The sequence below is a fragment of the Anser anser genome (assembly GCF_964211835.1).
Source record: "Anser anser genome assembly, chromosome: 2".
NCBI lineage: Eukaryota > Metazoa > Chordata > Aves > Anseriformes > Anatidae > Anser > Anser anser.
Genome location: NC_139721.1, coordinates 120,990,029 through 121,012,924, shown reverse-complemented (window position 1 = coordinate 121,012,924; position 22,896 = coordinate 120,990,029). Strand labels below are relative to the sequence as shown.

Below are 22,896 nucleotides of genomic sequence, written 5' to 3'. Positions count from 1 at the left end.
ACCATGGATTTATGCAGTTATTTATCTTTTTCCTGTTGTATTCTCTATTCCTACCATGTTCTGATCATCAGTTGCTCTCTAGTTGTAATAATTCTATCAGGCATCTGTTTCACACACACCTCTACACCTTTTATATACATGTTGCCACCAAGCAGTCTCCTCAAAATACCAATGTCCTAAGAAGTTGATGATTCTCTTCTTTAAGACTGGACCTAAAATATAAAACAAGCAAGGTTAAAAGGTATTTTACACTTTTGATGAAATAAGCCCCGGGGGTGGCACAGAGGTGCTCCTCCATATTAAGAGGCACCAAACTTTGTATCGAATAGCGCATAAACGCAGAACCATCTGACTTACCAAAACTGGAGGAAGACCAAAAAGGAAGTTAGGGAGGTAATTTGATTGTGCTTCTTTGTTTTTAAGCCACAGCACTTAATTCACACTTTCTGCGGAATCCTTTCATCTTACAGAGATGTTTATTTCTGAAAAAGCCATGCACGTGTAAGCAGTTTCAGAAAGCTCTGCTAGCGGAAGTAATGGCCTCTACTACCAGAAGCACAGGAACACAAAAATTAAGTCAAGCTGTACTGTCAAAAGAACTTGGTTTTGGGATTAAGTAGTGTTATACTAGAACATACAAGAATCACAACAAATCCAATGTTGCTATACTATGTAATTGCTCAAAGATCAGCGTGTCCTGTCTTTTCTTTAAGCCATTTACTTCACGTCTTCACGTCTATAAATTCCTTTTTTTCCTCTAGCTTTTACCAATCTTTCTGTTCTCCTCCCTCTTTTCTGACATCTTCATTTCTGTCTCAGTTACAATTACCTCCTGGATACCCTTCTGCACCAAGAGCAGGCTCCTGACTAGCCACTGCTGTTGCAAGGAAACCACCTTGGACCGCTCCAATAAGCGCCTCAGTTCAAAGGGCTTCCATGAAAAATGACCATGCAGCAGTACAGTGGCTCATGTGGCTGACCTGAAAGCCCCTTCTTAATTTCTGGTACAACAGAATCTAAATGACTCCTGCTGGGCCTGACAAAGCTGTGCTCAGGGCACGCTGACTTTCACAAGTCTGTAATCCTCTTTGCATTAGGATTCACCTGAGGGTAACCATTAGCACCTTTCACATTAACCCCATACGTCCGAAGCCCAACAATTTTACAATTTGCTCCACGCAGCCTAGTACCTCTTTACTAGATGGAAGTGATTCTATGATGCTGAGCGCCCTCCTGCCCGCTAAGGACAGAGCTCACCTTCAGAGAGTCGAGGTAGTTCTAATATGGATTAACCTGACCAAGCAGCTTGCTTTCACTAAGAATTTACCCTGAATGAGCCAACACGGATTCAGAACGTGCCTCTTCAGGGGCAGCGACAAGACGGCAGAGCAGCAGCCTAAAATGGATTTATAGAAGATGAAGAGGCGTGCAACTGCTCTGGCTTCTGCAGCCGACAGAGGAAGGCTGTAAGAGGGAAGATGCGAGCCCTGCGGACGGAGTTGTTAGCGAAGCTCCCGCTGGAACAAAGGGAAGGCGCCCTCGTGCACTGATGTCACAGGAAGCCAGCACTTCGCCGGGCTGCCGGTTCTGTCACCGCGCCTCGAGCCTCTCCTGGAGGAGCAGCGGGAAGACGGGAACCGGCCCGTCCCCAGCCGTCCTCCCCCGCCCTTTGTGCCACAGAGCACGCCAGGAGGCACGGAGGCGAGGCTGCTGCGCGACGCCCCTCGGGGAAAAGGCCCCGGGGAAGGCGCTCAGAGCAGAGCCCGGACCTTGACTCACCCCCGGCGAGGGGAAACCACCGCCGGGGGACCGCGTGCGCCGCGCGGCAGCGCAGGAAGCGGGGCACCAACCGCCTGCCTCGCTGCGCTCGCCGGCCCCGAGGGGAAGCGGAGCCGCCTCGGAAGCCCTCCGAGCCGGCGCCGGGCGAGGACGAGGGGGAGCGGGGCGCTCGCCGTGCGCGGGGCCGGGACACGAGGCCGCCCCCGCGGCGGAACAAAGGCTGGGGGGGGGGGGGCGGCCAAGCGCCATCGCGCCGCGCGCACGCGGCGGCCGTTACCGGGCAGCGGGGCTCGGGGGCCGTGAGGTGGGGTCCCCGCCGCGCGCCCCCGCCGGCCGCGCGCCCCCGCTTCCCCGTTGTGCGCGCCCCCGCCGCCCCTCCCGTTACCGTGGTGAGCAGCGGTCTCATCTGCTCGCCGGCACGCTCCTCTTCCATGGCGGCGGCGGCGGCGGGGGGGAGGAAGGAAGGCGGGCGGACCGGGTGCCGGGGGGCTGCCTGGCGGAGCGGCGCTCGCTGCCCACGGGACGGGACGGGACGGGACGGGACGGGACGGGACGGGACGGGACGGGACAGGACGGGGCGAACACGACTGCTCCGCCGCGCCGGGGCCGAGCCCAGGCCGCCTCGGCTCGCCCCCTCCCCCTGCGCGGCCGGCGCCGCCGCCAGCCAATGGCGGGGAGCGCGGGGAGCGCGGCGCCTCCCGCCGCCACCGCCCCGCCCGCCGCGGCCCCCCGGGGGCTGGCGCGGCGCTGAGGCGAGGCCGGGCCGGGCCGGGCCGGGCCGTGAGGGGAGCGGCGCCCCGCGAGGAGCCGCGTGGCAGCCGCCCCGGGGAGCTCCGCCCGGCAGAGGGGAGGCTCCGCAGCCGGGCCGGCGGTGACGGGGCTTGGTGTTGTGTGGAGGTTTTTCACCCCACGTGCCCGAAGCCGGTTTTTTTTTGTGGAGGAAATCTGAAATAAAGTAACCGTGATAATGCAGTCGTTTCCAAAAGCTGAGTTACTCGCCCCTGTCTAAACAGTCCGAAAGACCTCCGCTCAAAAAGCTTGAGACTGGGGGTTTAGGGTCGAGGCTGCACTTTCAGTTATCTCCCTGAATTATTCTTCTGGTGGAAGGCTGCAGGAGGAAGGAGCAGCCCACACCCACCTCCCTCGTATAACTTCCCCTTGTCTGCCTCTAGACATCACGCACACCGCCAGCACACGGGGTTGCAAATAGCTTGTGCCCACGGGACCAAACATGCACATACACAACAGATGAGCCATCCCTTTGCACTTAGTGTGCTTGATAACGTGCTGGCATCACCCTGGGGCTTCTCCTAACTACACCTACTGTAGTTTCGGGGAGGCCCACATGCCCCTTTTTCCACCCTAATACCCTGCCCAGCAAGATGAGGTGGCAGCCTTTGTTTGCCCAGGATCTCTGGAACTGAGCTGTCAATGAAGCTCGAATACTGTAAATGTAAGAAGCTGACGTGCACCAGTCAGGCACATCCAGTGCAGCCAATGCACCACAGTACTTCTGGGATGCGTTCGGCTTAGCACCTAGTTGCTACATATGGCATGTGAACTCTGGATGGTTTGGAAAGCTCAGGAAGATGAAGACACCAGTGACTTTCACTGTGGGCCTGGTCCCAGCTTGTCTTCTGAGAGAGATGAAGTCTGAATGGATCACTGAGGAGGCACAGAGACTGCAGGATCACACTATGTTCTTTAGAGAAGCAGCGTAAAAGAGAGAGCAGGCTGACGTAGATATGACACGGTCAAGACAGATCAAGGCAAGGGGAAGAATTAGACTGTGTCTCAAACAGTCCCTCTCAGATGGAGATAAAAGAGCTGCTGGTCTTATCAGTAGCTTTAGAAGCAGCAAACGAAAGGAATGCACGCATCAGCAAACACCATGCTGGACTAAGAACACTATAAAAGGAGGCTCTGTGGAGCCCGCAGACAAAAATGTAAACCTGGCTGTAGAGGCTAACCAGGCCTCTTCTGCTGCCTACCAGCAGGAGGCTTAGCACAGCTTCTCAGAGCCACTCGCTTTGGAGGTTGGCCGCAGGCTAGCACAAGGCTCTGAACTTTTGCCTGGGCGTGGGCAAGAGCAGCTGGTTGGTGACCAGTACTCGCCTCTGTGCTTCCAGGAAAGGCACTGGCAGAGGTAGATCAGTCTGCAGGTGAAAATAGTTGACCATTTCTCTAAACAGATGCAAATGTCCCGGAAGGAACAGCAGGTGCACACTGCTGGATGGCACAGGGCACAGGTGGAGTCCTGGCCGTGGTGCCAGAGCTCCTGATCCAGACAACTCGGAGGAAGCTTTCAAGTAAATGACTTGGCAGGAGTCTACAGAAGGTCACTATAACCTGTAGTTTGAGGAACATATCAGTACTGTAAGCTATAGCTGCCTAGCTGTACAGGGCAGATGAAGTAAGGCAAGCTGTGTAGAACTGATTGAGCAGGGAGCAATCTTAATGCACTCTTCAACCAAAGATTAGGACCTGGTTCATGTCTCAGCTGTATTTGACCTCAGAGAGAGTTCAAACAGTGAGACTAATAGAGAGAAATAAAGCACTTTGCACAACCACCACAAAAGCAACCGTGTTATGAAGTGCCTTGCTACACCTGTACACAGAATAACCGTGACCCATTCTGTCCTCTCCTCTTCCAGGAACAGGAGGGCTGGCAGAGTTTCAGCTCAGACAGACTGTTGAAAATGATATCACACTAGGCAGCATGGGTATAATGGGGATGAATTGTGACCAGCTCCCACAGGACAGTCCTAATCAGTGCTAAATCAGTGTCTTGGGAGGGAGATCACAGCACTCTTTCTTTGATACTGGGATGAACACAAGCCATCTTCACGAGCACAGATGTACTCCATTCTCTGGGGATACAGCCCAGAGAATAGTAATATCTAAAATAAGGATTTCACATAATATGCACCAAATGGCAGTATTTGGTGAGGTTCCTGTGGGGACAGTAGACGGTTTCTGAAAACCCAGATGGACAGAGTCAGAAGAACGTTTAGTCCATCATAAAGGAGGATACTGACATCAATGTCAGTTAGGTTTTGGCATCAGAGGATGTTCCTTTTCCATTATCCTCCTGATCTGTTAAGAGGGGCTCTTCCTCTGGCAGAAAAGTGATGCTCCAGCACTATTCTCCATGGCATCAGAGAATACCCAATAGATCAAGGTGCAGTACAAAAACAGCCCAGCATTCGTTCATCATACTTCCTCTGGCACACTGTACTGAGAACACTATCTCCAGGTGAACACCCAGTCATTTGCTGAGCTGAAAAACTTGTTTGCGTACTGCATTCCATCAGGTCACTGTATGTATAACTATAGCAGAAAAGGCTTCCCCGCATCATGCTGCCTGAGTGAAAAGAAAGCAATGCCCCTGTTTACGTGAAGTTGACCAGAACTTGGTAACGTCCAAAGCCTACATTTTCCAAAACAAATGGTGTTGAAATAGAAACAAGCCAGCTTTATGCATATGAGAATAAGTGCAACTGTTAGTGACACACCAGGCAACACATGAAAGGAGCTGCACAGGTCTAATGTGGCACTGGAGAAGTGGATCATCAGTATTTCAACAATATAATGCACCTGGTACACCGAGAGTGGCCTGATGATGCTTTTCCTCTGGTCTACTTCCCCCTCCGCCCCCCAAACACACATTCTTGGACATGGATGGAAGAGGCAGAAATTGTTGGATAAGTCAGACCTCTGATGAGGAAACAGCCTGTTTCCTTAAGGTAGAGCCATCAGCGTCAGCTTCACACCTTACACTCCTGCTGTTTCATTTCTTGACAACCATCGGGCATTTGCAGGGCCGAAAGGAAGGAAGTTAGTAAAAAGGAAGCTGGTAAAAGCACCTTCCATCCAGGCTGACACCAGCATCCCATCCATTCCAGTCATCAGCTGCTCTGGCAAGTATGACCTCCGGCAGGAAGTCACCACAGACTTCATGATCCGGATGACAAGACCACATTTGATGGGCCATTACGACAGTCATGACCAGTGCCAAAGCAGACTCCTTCTTGGGGTTTTTGTCTGTTAGTAATGGCTGTTGTCATGAGCTGACACAATATCATTAATAAAAACATTGACAATTGTGGGGAATAACTGTGGCAGATAATCACAAGATATTATTTTGGCAGCAGTTGTGCCCCTAAGCAGAGCCCTAAGGTTAGTAAAGAAACAAAATACTAGGGAATCAGTATTCTGTCCCTGTCCCTTTTCTCCCCATAGTAAGCAGAAATCATTTCCATGGCTAGGACAAAGTCGCAGACTGAGGAACCACCAATGGAAAGAAAACAGGAGAGAGGGGTTGAGGGGGGAGGAAGATAAGAGGTCTGGCCCTTACTGAGCATCTGATGGTGGAAGAAAAAAGAAAAAAAAACTCAAGAAATGAAATAACTTTGTTAGGATGAGAGGGATGCAGTATGCAAACAATTGGTTCCCATAGCTGCACTAGGGCAAAGAACATAAAAATAGGAGTAACAAATGTCAATCAAAAGGGATAAGGGCAAAGACAGGCACAAGTACTAGTGCAAACAATCACAGGTGCAGAAGGTAACAGGCAAGAGAAACACTTGGGCAAGGTGAGAAGATTGGCTACAAGCAACAGAGTGTAGAAAAAGATGCTGATCTCTTGAGGATCAGAAGGGTAAAAATCAGATGATAAAGGGGAGGGGGTAAGACAGACACAAACTAGAGATGCAAAAGTAGGAGGTGGCATTTTGGCCTAATACTCTGAAAGAAAAAGAAAAGGTTCTAGGGAGAGAGGAGTATAGCAGAAAACTGAAGAGTCTCAGGACTAAAACTTAACAGGAAGACCACTGAAACTGAGACAGACCCCTGCTAATGTCACACTTTTAAAAATGCAACTCTCTTACATGGTCAAATAAGTTGTTAATTCTTTACATTCCAAGTACCTGTTTATCAGGTCCAAACTGTGGAAAGGCAAACATACTTGCACATAAAGCTAGAAGATGTTGTATTTTGAATATCCATGTCATACAATGCTAAATGCCCCCAAAAAATTACCAGTTGCAGGTGTCTAAAATTGGAAAGAGAAGATTAGTTGAAGCTTTCAAAACTGTTTGGCTAGCCATCTGCAAAAGGATTAATACCCCTTCCCTTACTTGTGAAAGACACCATGAAAGTCAACGTGGATGAAACAACCGGACATATAAAGCTGCATACTAGTAAAAGAAGAATGAAAGAAAAACAATAATTTCACCCCTAGAGCAGTAAGCAATAAATTCAGCCTAAGGCTGTACAACTAAGACAAAGCATTGAGAAGGTGTTCATTAAAAGAGTACCATCATATGTTTGGGGGGGTGTGCATTGAATGAAGAATAGTCTTGTAAGAAAAAAAAAAAAAAAAAACCTTAAGCAACTGTGGAAATAAAGACCATCCCACAAGATGTATGAACAACAGGGCAACAGGGTCAAATAAAAACCTGCATTCTGGCAGATCCCAAAGATAGATTTACAAATGTTGATTGCTCATCTCTGCACAGTATGTGAATATAATATTAAATTCAAAATCTTTGACTAAATATTTATTGTATGTATGTATTGTATACCATTGCGTGGCCAAAGATCAGAATTATTCTTGTTGCTTTGCAGATGATTTATTGTTCTATGTGGTTTTTAAATGCTTATGAAGAAATAATCACACGCCTGAGGAGTTCATCATCTAAGGCTCAGAAAAAAAGCAGACTAGAGGACAAGTGCAGCATGTTTGAGGTGCACCAAAATTACCAAATTCCAAGATGAGGCGTAATCAATACCTCTCCTAAAACCACTTCTGTTGTGATGCCCTCAAAAGAGATTTCAGTATAAACAAAGCAGTGATGTCACCATTATTACAGTCACTAACTTGAATTGGTACAGGTTTAGATGAGTAAAGTAAATTTGAAAGGCATACAGCAAGTCAAGACAGGTTACTTAGGAAATAAAATCACTTCCATTTCATTTTCTCTCCTCATTTCGCTGGTCTTTATAAGATCAATTGTCTTTATGTTTCTTTGTTCTTCCACATAAAGAGAAAGACAAATACGCATTTTTAAACTGTTATGCGTTTGAGGTGTTACACAGTTCAATAAGGGTTTTCTGTCTAGGGAAATTTGTTTCAGTTACAGTGTCTCTGAAAAGAAGAACAGAAGAGAAAAGAAAAAAATCTACTGCTTAATCATTTTCAGGTATGTCGCAATACTAAAATCAGTACAGAGCTCTGAGAAAAGGAGTTTACTATCTTCGGTGTACAGAACATGGCCATTATAGAAGGCACGGTCAGATAGTGTATGAAAGGTCTCTGACAAACTACCAAACATCTTGGTTGTGTGTCCATCTATTGCTATTTTTTCCTCTTTAGTTCCAGCTTTTCTCAAGGTGCCAACTTTTTCTGAGTAGAGTAACACAAACAAGGAGTTTGACAATCAAAATTAGCAACAGAAGACTTCGCAGAAAATTTTCAGTTAAATTTCTATACATGTGAAAATATATGCAGCTGATTTTTAACAAAAAATGTTTATTTCTTTCCCCATCCTGCTTGTGTGCTATATGTAAATGTAAGAAATTTCTGTCACCTATACAGAAAAGCAGTGAAATATATCCCCAGACTTAATCATAAGTTTAATGGTTACTAGTTTAAGTTGACCAGCTCAGCATCACCATGTACAGCTTACACCAAGAGGAGGCCTTTCTGACATTCCACCATTGTTTAGCTCTATGGCAGACATCGTCTTCACTCTTTCTCTAGGACACAGAAAGGAAAGGTTGTTTAACTTAAAATACAATTTAGGCTGGACAAAGTTTCTAGACACCAGAAGAATGAAGGTCTAAAGAACCTTTTCAAGATAGGTCTGGGGCAACCTTGAGAAAGCAAGAAACTACCTAATTTAGGATAGACCTCGAAGTAGTCATTAAGCATGTTAGCATGTAAGTGCCTGCAGTAGGAGAGGACTCTTCCAAGAAAAGCTTCCAAGAAGCTCTTTCAAATCCTGTGGTCTCACATATTTCACTTGCAGCACTTGTTCCTTATTATCTTTATAGGTTCTCAGTGTAACATTTTAACCTCACCTATGCAGGCCATCAAATCATCAAAACAATCAGCACTCTTTATTATAGCACCAGCTAGCCTAAAGCTCCAAATTTAACCTTTAGCACCATCCTCAGCCAAGGAAGAATATTAAAGGCTAGTCAGCTTCTATAATTTTTTTTTCTCATGCACAGAAAGAAGATAGCAAGTAAATAAATATATTCATATATCCTAGTTCCAGGTAGCCGAGGTAAATTGTGCAATATGGGACACCAAATCTCTTTTCCCATAAGGCTCTTTAGATGATCCCATTCTTCCCACACAGTTTCTCCTCCATCACCTCAGGGAGCTTAATCATAGCTGTTGTGATGAAAAGCCAGCTTCTAAATGAGTTTGGACACCCTCTGGACTAAGTTCCAAAACGCCCAATTAACTATATGCCAATTATTTAAATACAAAATACCTTTAGAGTTGGCATTTCTGTCTCACAATGTTGTTCCACAAGGTCTTCACCCAATATCTGGTGACTTTACCTTTAAAAATGGTTGTAACATCATCTCCATTAGCATCATTTTCCTTTCTTTAAATAATCATCGTAAACATAGAAGACTTTTTCTTAATGTTTTATCAGCAGAACCGTTTTTTACTCAGTACACCATCAATACCTTAATTTTTTTAAAAAAAATACTATGCACCTGGGCTTAAAAAAAAAAAAAGACACTATGTCTGTGTAATTATCACCGTACTGAATGACGTATCTTTATTATGTACTGAGTTTTCGATTCAGTGTCATGGTTTTTTCTTTCTGACCAGCAACAAAGCCAAAAAAAGATTTCTAACTTCAGATACTTGTATATTTGAGAAGTTGCAGCTTTTCAGAAGTAAGGTACGTAGGGACAGGTAATAGCCACTTAATAAAGTCACAGACCTTTAATATTTAAATATATTATCATCATAAATCAAATTATCATAAAATATTATCTAATTATAGATTGAAACTGAAGTGTTTTACTGAATATCTTCCCATCCATTATACATTGCCTTTTCCAACTCTTGAATACAGGGACAGCCCCATATATTTCTAATTTTCTCCACAAGAGTAGGGAAACCTTTATTTTAAAAGAGGAATTAAAAAGAAGATCAGAGAGTTGGCAAGAATATTTCAATAAGACAGGGAGGCAACTCTTTCACTTCCGGCCTCCCGAGAGAACAGATTTGAGTGTTGTTTCTTGCCGAGCGTAGACAGGATAGCGAAAAATGTGCTTGTTGCTGAAGGACATGACTGATGCAAATGAGGTTACATGTCCCACTAGGCCCAGCTTTGTGATATTCTGGGGGAGGAAGTGGGTGGCCTACTTTGCTTCCTCCCTCACTTACTGAGAAATACTTGCTGCATACATTATTATCCCCACTATCTCTGGTTTTCTGGCACTGATAGAGGAGCACGAATATGGATAAGGAACACTTATTTACAAGGCAAATTCGTGTCTCGCATTTTGTTATGTTGTAATTAACTTTAAGATGACACTGCTGCTAATGAGCTGTATGTATTCCCTAATGCAAATCAGATTAGGATTTACTGATGCTATATCCTCCTCATGAGGGGACTGCTGTCAAAGTCCCTGGAGTAAATGCGACTTCTAGAAAGTTCAAGACTCCTCCCTGAGACTTCTACAGAACACAGGAAATACTGTAACGGTGTGCTAAAATGAGATTCTCAATTGAAAGGTAAAAGAATCAATGGTAAACGTAGCTGCATTCTTCAGGAGATAAAGCCATTACAGCACAAATCCAGAGATTACTGTCTACCTGAATATCTTTCTTAGCAAAGACAACTCCTCACAAATCACCAATAGACAACACAAAACAAATTAGTATTTTCCAGATCCTTGTGATCTGCTCTGTTCTCTATCTTTGTCTAAACGAATAAGCATTCATCAGATTGTTCTATGAGGTGGGATGTCTGCAAAAGAATCTAGAAAACTCAGATCACAGTTGAGTATCTTCCTGAGCCATTGTCAAAGTGCACTCTTGTTCTTGTCACTAAGGGCTCTGCCATGCCTCTTCGGTTTTCAGTCTGGAAATGACCATGGCACAAATCCCACCTATTAGGCAATTTGGGGCAAAGAAGCTGTGCAGGTTATAGTAGGAAGAAAGCAGCCAGAAATGAGAATGGCCAGCTAAGGAAAGCAAGGTACAGTACAATCTGTCTCGACTCCTGAATTGCCTGTACTCCAATCTAGAGGATTTACCGAGTGAGCTGGCACTGTGCTTAGAAGTGATGGCCCAAGGCCATCACAGTGAAAATGGAAACCGCTACCTGCACTTTCTGTGCTATACAACTTAAGTTCTTGTAATATTTATGAAAGTACCGAACTGTAAGTAAATGCTATCCAGGACAATTGTTCTGTCAACAACTGGAACACATGTTTCCGCAGCACTCTGTAACAGAGTAGGAGTCACATTACATCCCATCAGCCAGCTGGGAAGCTAAGTTTTCCCTTGTGATTGCAAACCAAGTTGTTTTTGGCAAGATACAAATAGCTGTGTCCCTGACAGACATCTAGGCACTATATTTCCAATTATGGAGAAGTTGCATTTGAGAGTTTCAAGTCTGAATTATGGACTTCACCTTAATTCAGCAGCTATTGCAAAACGATTTGCCTGTCAAGTTACAGACCGGTCTGGAAAAAAATTCTGATAGAAAGACTATCATAGATAGACAGACTGTCCAGCAACAGTTTGCTATTTTACTTGAACTTGTCTAGCAAGGGATTAAAACAGTTACAGCGAGACAACACAGATTTTCAGTTCTGTAAAATGCAACTATTTTATCTCAGAAGTGTCTTTTTTTTTTTTTAATCAATTGATTGATTGATATTAATGGGTAGATGGGAAGATGTGAGAAAGCAAGTTGGAATCTAACCATATGAAAGTTTAGACAGACTTAAAAATTCTTGAATTTTCTTCTTTTGAATTGGCAAAGCTAAAACTTTATCCAGTCTCCCCTTCTTCCGAAATCATCTGGTTGCACTGTCACATTCAGCTTCCAGACAGTTGCCTTCAAAATTCCTCTATTTTTACTATTTATGTTTCATTTCTTGTTTGTTTCCTATTGCAAAAAGTTGTTTGGCACAGCTCTACAAGTATATGGGATATACCATGCCATCTATGTGCTGCTGAAATGTTCTTTTACACGCTTCACAATGCTACTTCTTTACTATGGTCTATTTTAAAGGGGAACTATGGTTAGACAGTCTCATATTCTTGTCTGATAATAGAAAAGTCAGATTTGTTGAAAAACAAAACTTTTCTAGTTGTGATCTTGCAGCTTACCTTCCATAGCAGAAAGTTTCATATACAACATTAGCTCAGGAATTCACCAAAGTGACTTCAGTAAAATCAGATATTAGATAATTTATTAAATAAGTAATAAGGAAAAAAATGAATGAAAACAGAATACAGAAGCAGATTATTTGGGGAAGAGATTTACAGGACACCAACAATTACTTACAACATTTAAACTGGGCTACCTAACTTGAAATGCCTTACATTTGTCACTAAATGTCTTTATTAGTCATTAGATTGCCTGGTATGCCAAATGGATTACTGTGTATACTCAAAAATTTAGAAAATCTAGGTTCTTTGCTTAGTGCATATGTAAGAATGTAACTTCAAATAGTCAAACCTGGAAAAGAATAGGAATAAATCTTGAAATTAACTTATGACCTCATATCAAGTCAGCTGTCAGTTACAGAACTCTTGCTTACTTTGTTGACTGCTGTGTTCACTCAAGTATTCCCAATATAAAGAACGAAACTGAGCAAGGATCCCTGTGCTACTCTGCCAGGCACCCATGGCATCACGTAGGACACACGCATGGCGTGGTCTCATTGTTCAGGGTAATTGCAAGAAGAAATGTAACACGGTAACATCTGCTGTACTGGATCAAATCACAGCTCTTTATGTTCCACATTCTGCTTCTGATGCCGGCCCATAGCAGAAGCTTAGGGGAAAAAAAAATAATAATTCACAATTCCAGTATAATCTTTACACTGGTACATCCTTCCATCTCTCAGCAGTCAGTGCTGAGATCTCTTACTCTGAATGCTGTCTTCAGACAACCATGTTCAAGAGCTGTAAATGTACAAATCAGCCATGACTTTTTCTAACATGTATTTGAATTGATTTATACTTTTGCTGAGCAAACAACTGCCTTTTGTTTTCAAACTCACTGCCTTGTAACTGAAGGAGTAACAACTCCCAGATAAGTTATAAGAAACAGCCAGTATCCATTTGTTGTTAATTTTCCCCATATCACACGTGATCTTGTAAACCTATGCCATTTCATTCCTCCAGGGAAGGGGCTATCTTTTCCTGGGGAAGGGGTAACTGATGAGACCTAGTTGCTATGGTCCCTCCTTTGCACAAAATTCAGTTTGTAGCACTGAACCTGTCCCCACATCTCCAGCTCTGCTGTACTCCAAGGCACAGCTGTGTACAGTATTGAAAATGCAGGTTTATGATGTTGACTTTGAAGCCTTCTACCTGTGATCTGAATGCATGTTTGCACTTATAATTAATGTATATCCACTTTCAAGGTCCCGCTTACAGCACTTAATTATCCTTCAGCCTGTTCATCTGTTTTATTTCAGCTTAGAAAATATTTTCTTTTCTTTTTTTCATATTTATAGTTCTAACACTGACAGACGCTTGAAAATAAAGAATCATACTTAATATATCTAAGAGAAGAACATCTTGGCATGGATGTAGAAGGGTAGCAAAAGGCAAATACAGTCTCTGCTGTTCTGTTATTCATCTCTGGACAAGAAATACTCTGAGCAAAGATTTGCAGCTTGTGTAAATCATTTCGGCTACACTTTCTGCACCGACCACATCTGTGTCAAGTAGTCCATGTACAGCCTAAGCAATAGTAATACATTGTCTCAAAATTGTGCAGGGAGAGAGTAATAAATAAATAAATAAAAATAAATAAGATTAGATTAAAAAAGGATTAGATATCTTCACATAGACAAGTGAAGACAGATAAGAGCGTATTCCAGTGGTGAGGCCATTCCAAACTGAGAACCAACCAGGTGCCCTAGCATGGCACTCTGCTAGGTCTAATCAAACTGCTGAGAAAGAGCTATACAGGCATACCCTCAGACACTAGCTGACATTTTATCTCTCTTCTTTGCCTTTTTAGGGAACATCCATTTACAGCCAACAAATACTTCTTATTTAATTCCTTCCCAATTTCTCTATCCAAATTAGTGCTAGAAGTCTATTTAACAAACCTATATGAGGCTCTTCCCAGCTTAAAACTGCCACCACCCTGCTGAACTTTGAAGGCAACAAGCACTACCACTGCTTTGGCATTCCACCTTATCTCCCCATCTGCATTTGTCTTAAGCTTTCATTTGTATTGTTCTGGCAAAGTGAAAACACACAGAAACAACTCTTTTTATCTTCAGATGTGTGGTGTGGTTTGGAGTACTTCTGGCAATTTCACTCATAATCACTACTGCTTAAGTTGGGAGTAAAATATCCAGTTACACCAGCAGATAGAGAAATCAGGTTTACACATTTAGTTTTGAATTAGTACAACTAGTGATTGTAACATACTTTTTGTTCCCTAATTGCAAGGTACAGTGAGAACATAAAGTCTTGCAATCATTATGCACACTAACTTTTTGTTCTTTGTAATTTAAAGTTATTATGATAGCTGCAAAGAAACACATTCCAGAACTCTAGCATGCCAAAACTGTCTGTGTAAGCAAAGTTTCTAGGACTTGATTTCTCAAAGAAAATATACATAATAATGACAACATTAGGGCCCCTAGTTTGGCCTCTAGTCTTAGATCCTCCGAGATATTTGTTACTGTTGTATTGCATTTCAGTAGTAAAATTGCTCTCCGCCTTCTTCTCCATTACAGTTTCATATGAAAGAAAAACAAAACACTACTAAAAATCATCATTCATTCCATACTAACAGCAGTTCTGCAAAGCTTTACACAAATCTTCCAGTACAGGATACGTCTTTCTTTGTTTAAGCTTCTAAATTAAGTTATATAGACACTTATTAGAACCTGCATCACGCACCCAAATCCCTGTATAAACTTTAAGCTCAGTAAAGTATAATACAAACCAAAGATAGAAGGTAGTAGATGGAAATAAAATGCCAAACATAAGCTTCATAATTTGCCAAGAAAACTGTAGATAAAAATAAAGCTCGGAGTTAACTCTAATACTTGGCTGTAGGAAAGCTTACTTTGCTGAGGACTAGAGTTTAGAATAACTCCCCGAAGAACTCTGGCACTGGTCGGAGCAGACTGCAAGGACTTATGATATTTAGAAAACAATTCCTTCCAGAGCCAGAATGATTAGCTTTCAAGAGCACATCTGGCTTTCCCTCTTTTCAGTTTTTAGCTAAAGTAAAATTATTTTGCCAATAGTATTTTTGGAGAAGCCCCACAGAGTGGATAAAAAAAGCTCCATCAAAAGATGACAGCCTTGTGACAGAGATGATAAATCTCGTCACTGTCTCAGAGCAGGAGCAACAGTAATTGAATACTTCTGCCTACTACATAACCAGAGGGAATGGATTTTTCCCTGTGAGAAGCTACACCCAAAATACCTCAAGTGTTTTTTTGTATCGCTGCCCTCTGAAAATGTCTGGGCCAGAAACAAGCTATAACCCTGCTGCTTATTGCTACCGCCAGGTTCTGAGTTTTGCACGCTGTCCCTCTCTTGACACAAGGGAGTACAGCCCACGGTTTATTTCTGCCACTGAAGTGGTCTGATCAAGCCTAGTCCCCAAACGCAAGATCATATCAGCTGTTTGCAGAGCTTATGGCTCATAACTTGTGAGTCTCCTTGCCTTGCACCTATTATTTCTCACCCCATCTCAGAAGGTTGGAGGGTGGTCCCGTAACTGTAATTTGATCTGGATCTGGGCTGCTGCAGTCCTGCTCCCTTCTGCATGCTATCATGTCCCTCTCTTGTGCTAGGACTTCTGCTTCTGTGATTGCATGGTGAAGCTGGCTCAGGGAGGTAAGCCAGCTCAAAACCAATCCTAAAAAGGGTGTTATTTTTTGTCTGGCTTGGTCCTCTAGGGAGAGGACCGTGATAGCCCCCAGTACGTCAGCTACAGTTGCTGCAGTACTACAACTTTATTCTCATCCCCAGTTCAACCATCACATCAGACTCTTCTGTCCCTCCATTAAATCTTCAAACAAGTATCTTGTATGTTCCTCTTGCAGCTTCTCACATTTAGCAGGTCTCCATAAGCAGTCCCAGAGCTATCTTATTCTTCTTCTGATCTCCCTGCACTTATCATGGGTGAAATCGTTGACCTGCAACTGCAATTTTTTATAAACATAGATAAAAAGTATCCCTCTTTTTTACTTACCCTGCCCCTTTGCAAGAATTGTTTATGTGGCAGTACTCTGAGGCACTGGCTGTGTCTGTGCGAGATACCGTACAAATACAGAACAAAGGAATTTCAACTGGAGACATGAGACAATAAAAATGACATATCCTAGATCCAATAAAGGGCAAGAGCAGTCATTCCCAGACTACGTGCTGTACATATCAGTAACAGTACTTCCAGTGATTGTACCTATTGCTATTGCCAATACTAGTAGCGGTAGATAGGAAAAAAAAAATAATTGTGAGGTAAGGAGCATTTCTCTTACTGCTGGGCTCAGCAGTATGAAATAAACTAGCCATTATATATGCTCACTGTGTCTGAGCTTCCATAGCCTAGTCTGAAGGAGGGAAACACGGATCGTTGTGATGCTCAGCAGAGAGAAATAGGGTTGCGTGATGAAAAGACATTCCGGCCATTACAGTTGCCAGTGTCTTTAGCAGCAGCAGAGTGACCCAAGCCAGCAGGCCTTGCTATAGAAAAGAGGAGGGATGTCTTGTGCTTTGCCTGTGATACTAACCACAGAAAACAGCTGTTCTACTTTCCTCCTCCCAGGCACGTGTTCTAGCCTTGAGCCCACTTTCACCGCAGATCTAGCAAAGTCAGTCCACTCTTCCTGGCTTCAGTGAGAGCCCTGCAAGTCTCCTGCATGCTGCTGACACCAGAGCCCTCGCTGCCTCCTATTTGTATTTCTACATGAATGTAGAGCTAGCTTGAAAGATTCCTCAGTAACACCAAGCTCAGGATGAAAAGGAGGTGACTCAGCACTACCAGCATGTTTTTTTTTTTTAATATATTTTTTTTTTCCAAGCAATAAGGCAAGGACAAATCAAAGGCCATTCCTTCTCTCCTTGCTACAGTCCTCCAGCAAGATACATACTGTAAATCTCTGCCAGCCCAAATTGCCTTTGTTAACAGGCCCAAACATGAGTCCTGGTAACAAAGTCTAGACTGTGTTACTAAAATAAGACAGCAGAAACTAAGTACTCCTTGGACATACTCTGACAGCGGACTGCCAGTGCAGGTGCTACATGACCAGTCCTAATAAGAACAATCCTCCAGCAGCCATCACAACTACCCCACAGCGTCTTTGTTCTTCAGGCAGTACCTACTTCAGTCCCTTGGTTGAACTCCAGCACCCAGGAATCCCAGCCACCAGAGCATTCACCCTCTCTTGCAAAGCCCGTTTCCTATAGCCCACCTTGCCACACAAATTCTCCGTCTTGAAACCATACTGCTGCCTGGGAAAGGACTCCAGGATCTCTTAGACTTGTGGGCTTGCACTGCCTCTTGCAGCCCACCACAAGAAATATTTATGTGGTTTCTGCAGCACGGAAAGCAAAACCAGACTCTGCTGAGAAACATGCCAGGCAAAGGCACAGCAAGAGCCTGACAGAAGTAAGGAAAACACACCACACAGGCTCCTCTCCTCTGCAATAGAGAGGTGCCCACCGAACTTGGTGATGACACCACTCCAGTGTTGTCATTTGTGCTTCGTAAGACCCAGATGGAGGCACATCAGCTGTGCCCACTGAGGATGGATCTGAGGGGTTGTCCCTGATTGCCAATATACATTGAGAAGCGGGTACAGAGTACAACAAGTAACTCTGTTCTTATGTTAAACCCAGACTTTGGAAGGGACATGGCAAAAATGAGGGTTCAAGGTACTCTGTGGTACATGCTTTTCTCAGTCAGTAAATCTGAAATCTACATTCCCACTCCTTTTAAAGGCATGCCATATATACAGATGGCTAGGGAATACATAATATGACTTTTTAAGAGTCCAAAGGCATGTCCCAACAAAGCAGACTGTAGCAAAGGACCAAGGAGTTACACTGAGAAGCACACCAGGATAGTAGAGCACTGAAAATCATCCTGACACTGGACCATAGCACCTGCCAGGCTGTCAGCCCATCTGCAGGGTGCAGCTACAGGCATCCCCACTGCCCCTAAGCAAGCAGTTAAATTAACACCTTTCATTCACAGCTGTGATGAGCAGAGACCACACACACAGCCAGTTTCCACAGTCCAGCTGACAGGCGCTCGCTAGCACAGCTTTGCATGTGCCCACACCCAAATACATTTCTCAGTCAGTGAATTCTGACAGGGTACTCACTGGATGGCATTCAGACGTCTTGCAGAATGTAAGATAATTTTTCCAGACACTTGCAAAACCAATGACTACTCAGCCCATGGATAACTCAGTGCTCATGAGGCCACATAACTTGCTTCTTTATCTGTCTGTACTGTACATAAACAAAACTGACTGATTCAGAGTTGGTAAACATTTGGATTTTTTCCTCCATTAAAAAAATATATGTTTAAGACAAATTAATATGCAAGTATTTATAGGTTTAGAAATGCATTATTATTAATGCAGTCTCTTTTGACTTGCTACTAGTAAACTTTTTGCTTTTTAAATCAATATACTATCAAGTAAAGCAAAATGTCACAGGTCAAGTTAGCATCTTTCCACCGTATCTGCATGGACTTGGACAAATATTTGATTTAGTGCACTAACATCAGCATATTACAATACTATTCTACGTAGTTTAAATTATCTTTTGAAGCCTCACCCAGTTTTACAGTATTGAATGTGTTCTTGCAGCTACAAAGGCTGTTTAAGTATTACCAGCCAATATCCTGACCTTCTGTCCCTTCCACCCATAGCTACATTGCCCCATATATGTGCAAAGTATAGTAAGATCATGTACAATGGGAATACAAAATCCAGGCCTACCAAACTCAACATCCTGAGCCTGGTCAGACAGCAATGAAATCTGTCCTTGCTTCTATGCACTGCATGGCTCTGTGAGCCAAGGAAGGCTGGGAGGCCAAAGTCGTTGCAGTTATTTATGATACTGCAATGGTGTCGGTATAAGCATATCATTCCTAGGATGTTTTTTGAAAAGCCCTGCACTTCTAAAGATGTGAATATCTTTCATTTACTCCTTCAGTGCTCAGAATAATGTCCCTAAAAAGCCATCCCACATCAGCGAAGTGCTCCCTCTTCTTTGTGATGTGAGGCAAAGTCACGTGCAGCCAAAGAAGACAGGATGTAGTTCTGCTGGCCCAACAGGAAGATTATTATTTCCGACATCCCTCTTATTTCTGGCACAACGTCTACAATCACCACCTTCAACAGAAGGCCATACTTCCCACCTGGGTGAAGTCCCCCCTCCTTCAGATATTTATAGAAAAGCAATGACTCTCTCTTCAAGAGCTTTCCAGGATTCCAGGCTTCCAGAGATTCATTATAAATCAGCTTTTATTGTGTCAGAGAAACATCTCTTCCAAGTCTTAAATTCTGATGCTACTCCTGATCATTCCTGATGGGACCTGAACTACTTCCCTGCAGCACGTACTCATCTCTCACACAGACCCAAAAGCACCAGTCCACCTTCTTAACTGTTCCTCTGGTGAAGGCAGTCCTGAAATAGACATACAACTGCACCTAAAATGGAAAGGGTGACAAGGTGACAAAATTGAGAAGCAATGACAGGTTGTTATGAAATGTCAAGAAATTTATGGAATAGAAAATTATTATTGCAGTGAAAAACACGTCCTTGAGTACAGCATCTATGGGACATGGAGCTCAGCAAAAGGGTCCTACAGAACAGTACTTTGGGTGCTTGTAGGATGCTCTTCACAGTGTATTTTGTGTTGGTAGTCCCTCATATTAATGGCATGTTACAAAAACCTGAGCACAAACAGAACAGCTAAGCAGCCAATGCCATTAACAATCCTAGCTTTTAGTGTCAGACCTGGCTTTAGTCACTTTGGCCAAGAGTGGTGACAAGCATAAAGAAATCGAACAGTTGGCCTGAGTTCCTCTATTTGGGATTAGCCTAAGCACTGTAGCCTCTCTCTTTAGTTCTCCTAACAGAGATTGATTTGTATTCACTGTTCAGTGTTGCACCAAAGTAAATGGTTTGAGGCTGCCAGCATGAGCCTGTATCATACAAACCACCGCTGCCAGGCTGAAACCAACTTTATGTTTATTGACTACTGTGCATATGATGTTTGCTTCTTATGTTATCTTATTGGAACAGCTTTGTAGAAATAGAAGTCATTTAATAATCCCTTATCAGAACTTCAAGTCAGGTTTTATCTTTCTTCTGTTCTTGCAAAGGATATTATTTGTTAAATCTGAATCTGACCAACCATGGATTTCTTTTTGTTTGTTTCTACACCCATGAAAGCATTTATGCTCATTTTCATTTCCTGCAAGTAGTCGGCCAAGTTTAACTATTTGCCAACTTAGCCAGTAAGTATGTTTGTAGCTGGGGAAATATACCTCCTCCTGCTTCATGATTAAATGTCAGTATCATTGTTTTTATACAATAGATTATTTATATGGCATCTCCACAGGCTAAGTACTATACATGTTGGATATGCTAAGTATTACACATTTTGGATCTCATAACTGCAAACAACTACAACACATCTTACAAACTTAACATTCTTGAAGAATTAGTACTGGATACATGTTACACTATTTCAATGAGAGAGAAAGAGAAATGAATAGCAATCTTGGGCTTAAGGCTTTATTTTTTATGGAAATACATATTTGGCAATGCAGTAATGCTGATTTCAGCTGCAGGATGGATGAGTAAAGACTTACTAGAACAACAAATGAATTAAATCTATTAATCACAGGAAGGGTGAGAGAATGTAAGGGAGAAAAGAGACTGAGGGCTTTCCATAAAATGTTTCGATTCTTGCTTTGATTTGGTTTAGCTTTGCGTTCAGCCATTGCCTAAGGAAAACTCTCTGATCAAACACGTCCTATCTAATGTTAGATACAGTAGATCTAATGCTTTGTGTGGAACACTGCTAGTTTACCAAAAAGTTGCAACAAATCCCTAGCAAGTTCAAAGGGTGGAGGAGCAAGTTATTATTTCCCTAGATATAGAGCAATCCAAATAAAATATTGTTTCTGCTCCCTGGACCAGAAAGAGAAAAGGCTAGTTTTGCTATAATGGGGCCTCTTAGTCAGGCGTATTTTAGGGACAGAAATGGCCTGAAAAATTGTCAGCTTTATGCCTTAACTGAGGACTGTAAAAAGATCACAAGGATATCACCTAAACACCATTGAAGGAAAGGGTGTTTTGTTTTTGTTTTTAAGTTACAAGTAAATTTCCTACATCTCTAAGCTTCCTAAGTACAACTAAAGGGAAATGAACTATTTTCAGTGTTGCTGTAGAAAAATCCATTCAAGAGAATTAGATTGGCAGTCTCTGTATCTCATATTATCCACAAAAGAATGTCCCATACACATATCAGCTCATTTATCATTATGAACTGTAACTTCTTACAGCAGCACAAACAGCTCTGGGGACAATTTGATGTAAATTCTGCAATCGCTTAAGTCAGTGCAGCTTCGATAACTTCAGTGTGTATATTTCAGATTTACAGAAGCGCAAATAAGCAAAATCAAAACTGGGAACCACGCTCAGCAAAGTTTTCTCACAGTTAGTCATATTTGCAGAAAGAATTATTTGCTCTTTCCCATTAAACATATTTGATAAGCCTTAAAAAACTCTTCCTCCCTCCAACACATGCACAGAGGTACTGCCAGAACATTTTTATGTCCCCCTTAGAGTGCTTTCTTGCCTTTAGGAAAGAAAAAAGATGTGATTATGTATTAAAAAACTGATACAGAGTCATTGTTAGCATAAACAGAGCTGCCTCGGGTTGGCATAACTTCGGCAGAATCCCTCTGCAGCCAGCTGCATTCAGCGTAGATGCTGCAGGTTATCATGCTTTCACCATGTCATGTATTTATGATCCCATAGGAAAACAAAACCATATAAAAAAAAAAGAGCTGAGTCCAGCGATACTTTTAAAATAAGTGAGAGCAGGTAAAAACATGCCTCGCTTAGGGCAGTGCCAAAAACACCTCGCTCAAATACACGTGGCATTCACTCATATCCCAGCCTCCCAGTGAAATTCCACCTGCATGCCTGTCAGCCATGCAGAACTGCTCAGAAACTTATTTCTGTCATTGTCAGTGGCCTTTTACCCCTATCTCTTTTAAGGTGCCTAATTCCTAATCCAAGCAACTGGAGAAGCTATGTATCTTTGAGGATCCAAGCCTAAGCTTCACTGAATATCAAACAATTCAATCCGAGTCATTAAACTTATATACCTTGAGGATTTGAAGAAATGTGCCCTGTCAGGAATACATGCTTACCAAGTCCCAGTACCAGATGTGGATTATTCCCTCTGCTGTCCACATCCTAACATTTCCTGTAGCCAGTAACTGAATTAGTTACGCACCCAAACAGCTGGCACTTCCAAGCAGCTTGCAGGTGGTAACTTAAAATACACGTGGCTCCTTACTGGGCAGCAGGTGAGCTGGTGGGAAATGACTGGGGCTTCAGTAAGTGGTCACAACTTGCTATATGCAAAGCTGAGACACTGGTAGCACTTCCCTCTACCTCTTATAGCATATAGTAAGAAGCCACAGTTACCCAGTTTGATAGAGCCACTGCTAATTCCCACCAGCAAGTTTCTCTTCCCATGCCCCAGGAGACAACGCTGCATAGAAGGGCTGGTCAATGGCCTTCTTGCACAGAACTGCTCCACTGTTCAACCACTCATCTGCGAATTCTGAGGAAGAAATATTTTGCCCATTATGATA

General features: G+C 43.0%; 1 protein-coding gene across 7 annotated transcripts in view; it reads right to left on the bottom strand.

The window, feature by feature from the left end:
• The window catches only part of SLC4A7 (solute carrier family 4 member 7), a 145,015-nt gene that overhangs the window by 89,021 nt on the left and 33,098 nt on the right, over positions 1-22,896 (bottom strand). Inside the window, exons 1-2 of one of the 7 annotated variants that reach the window (XM_083825910.1) lie at positions 2,349-2,472; positions 2,165-2,318 (exon numbers count right to left, since the gene is read on the bottom strand). The exons of 3 other annotated variants lie outside the window; for them this stretch is intronic. In XM_083825910.1, the coding sequence (XP_083682036.1) occupies positions 2,165-2,212 (48 nt within the window). In that variant the 5' untranslated portion in view covers positions 2,213-2,318; positions 2,349-2,472. Of the gene's footprint in view, positions 1-119; positions 213-2,164; positions 2,319-2,348; positions 2,473-22,896 lie in introns of those variants that run through there. 3 more of the 7 variants (XM_083825911.1, XM_083825916.1, XM_083825913.1) reach the window with 3 other exon arrangements.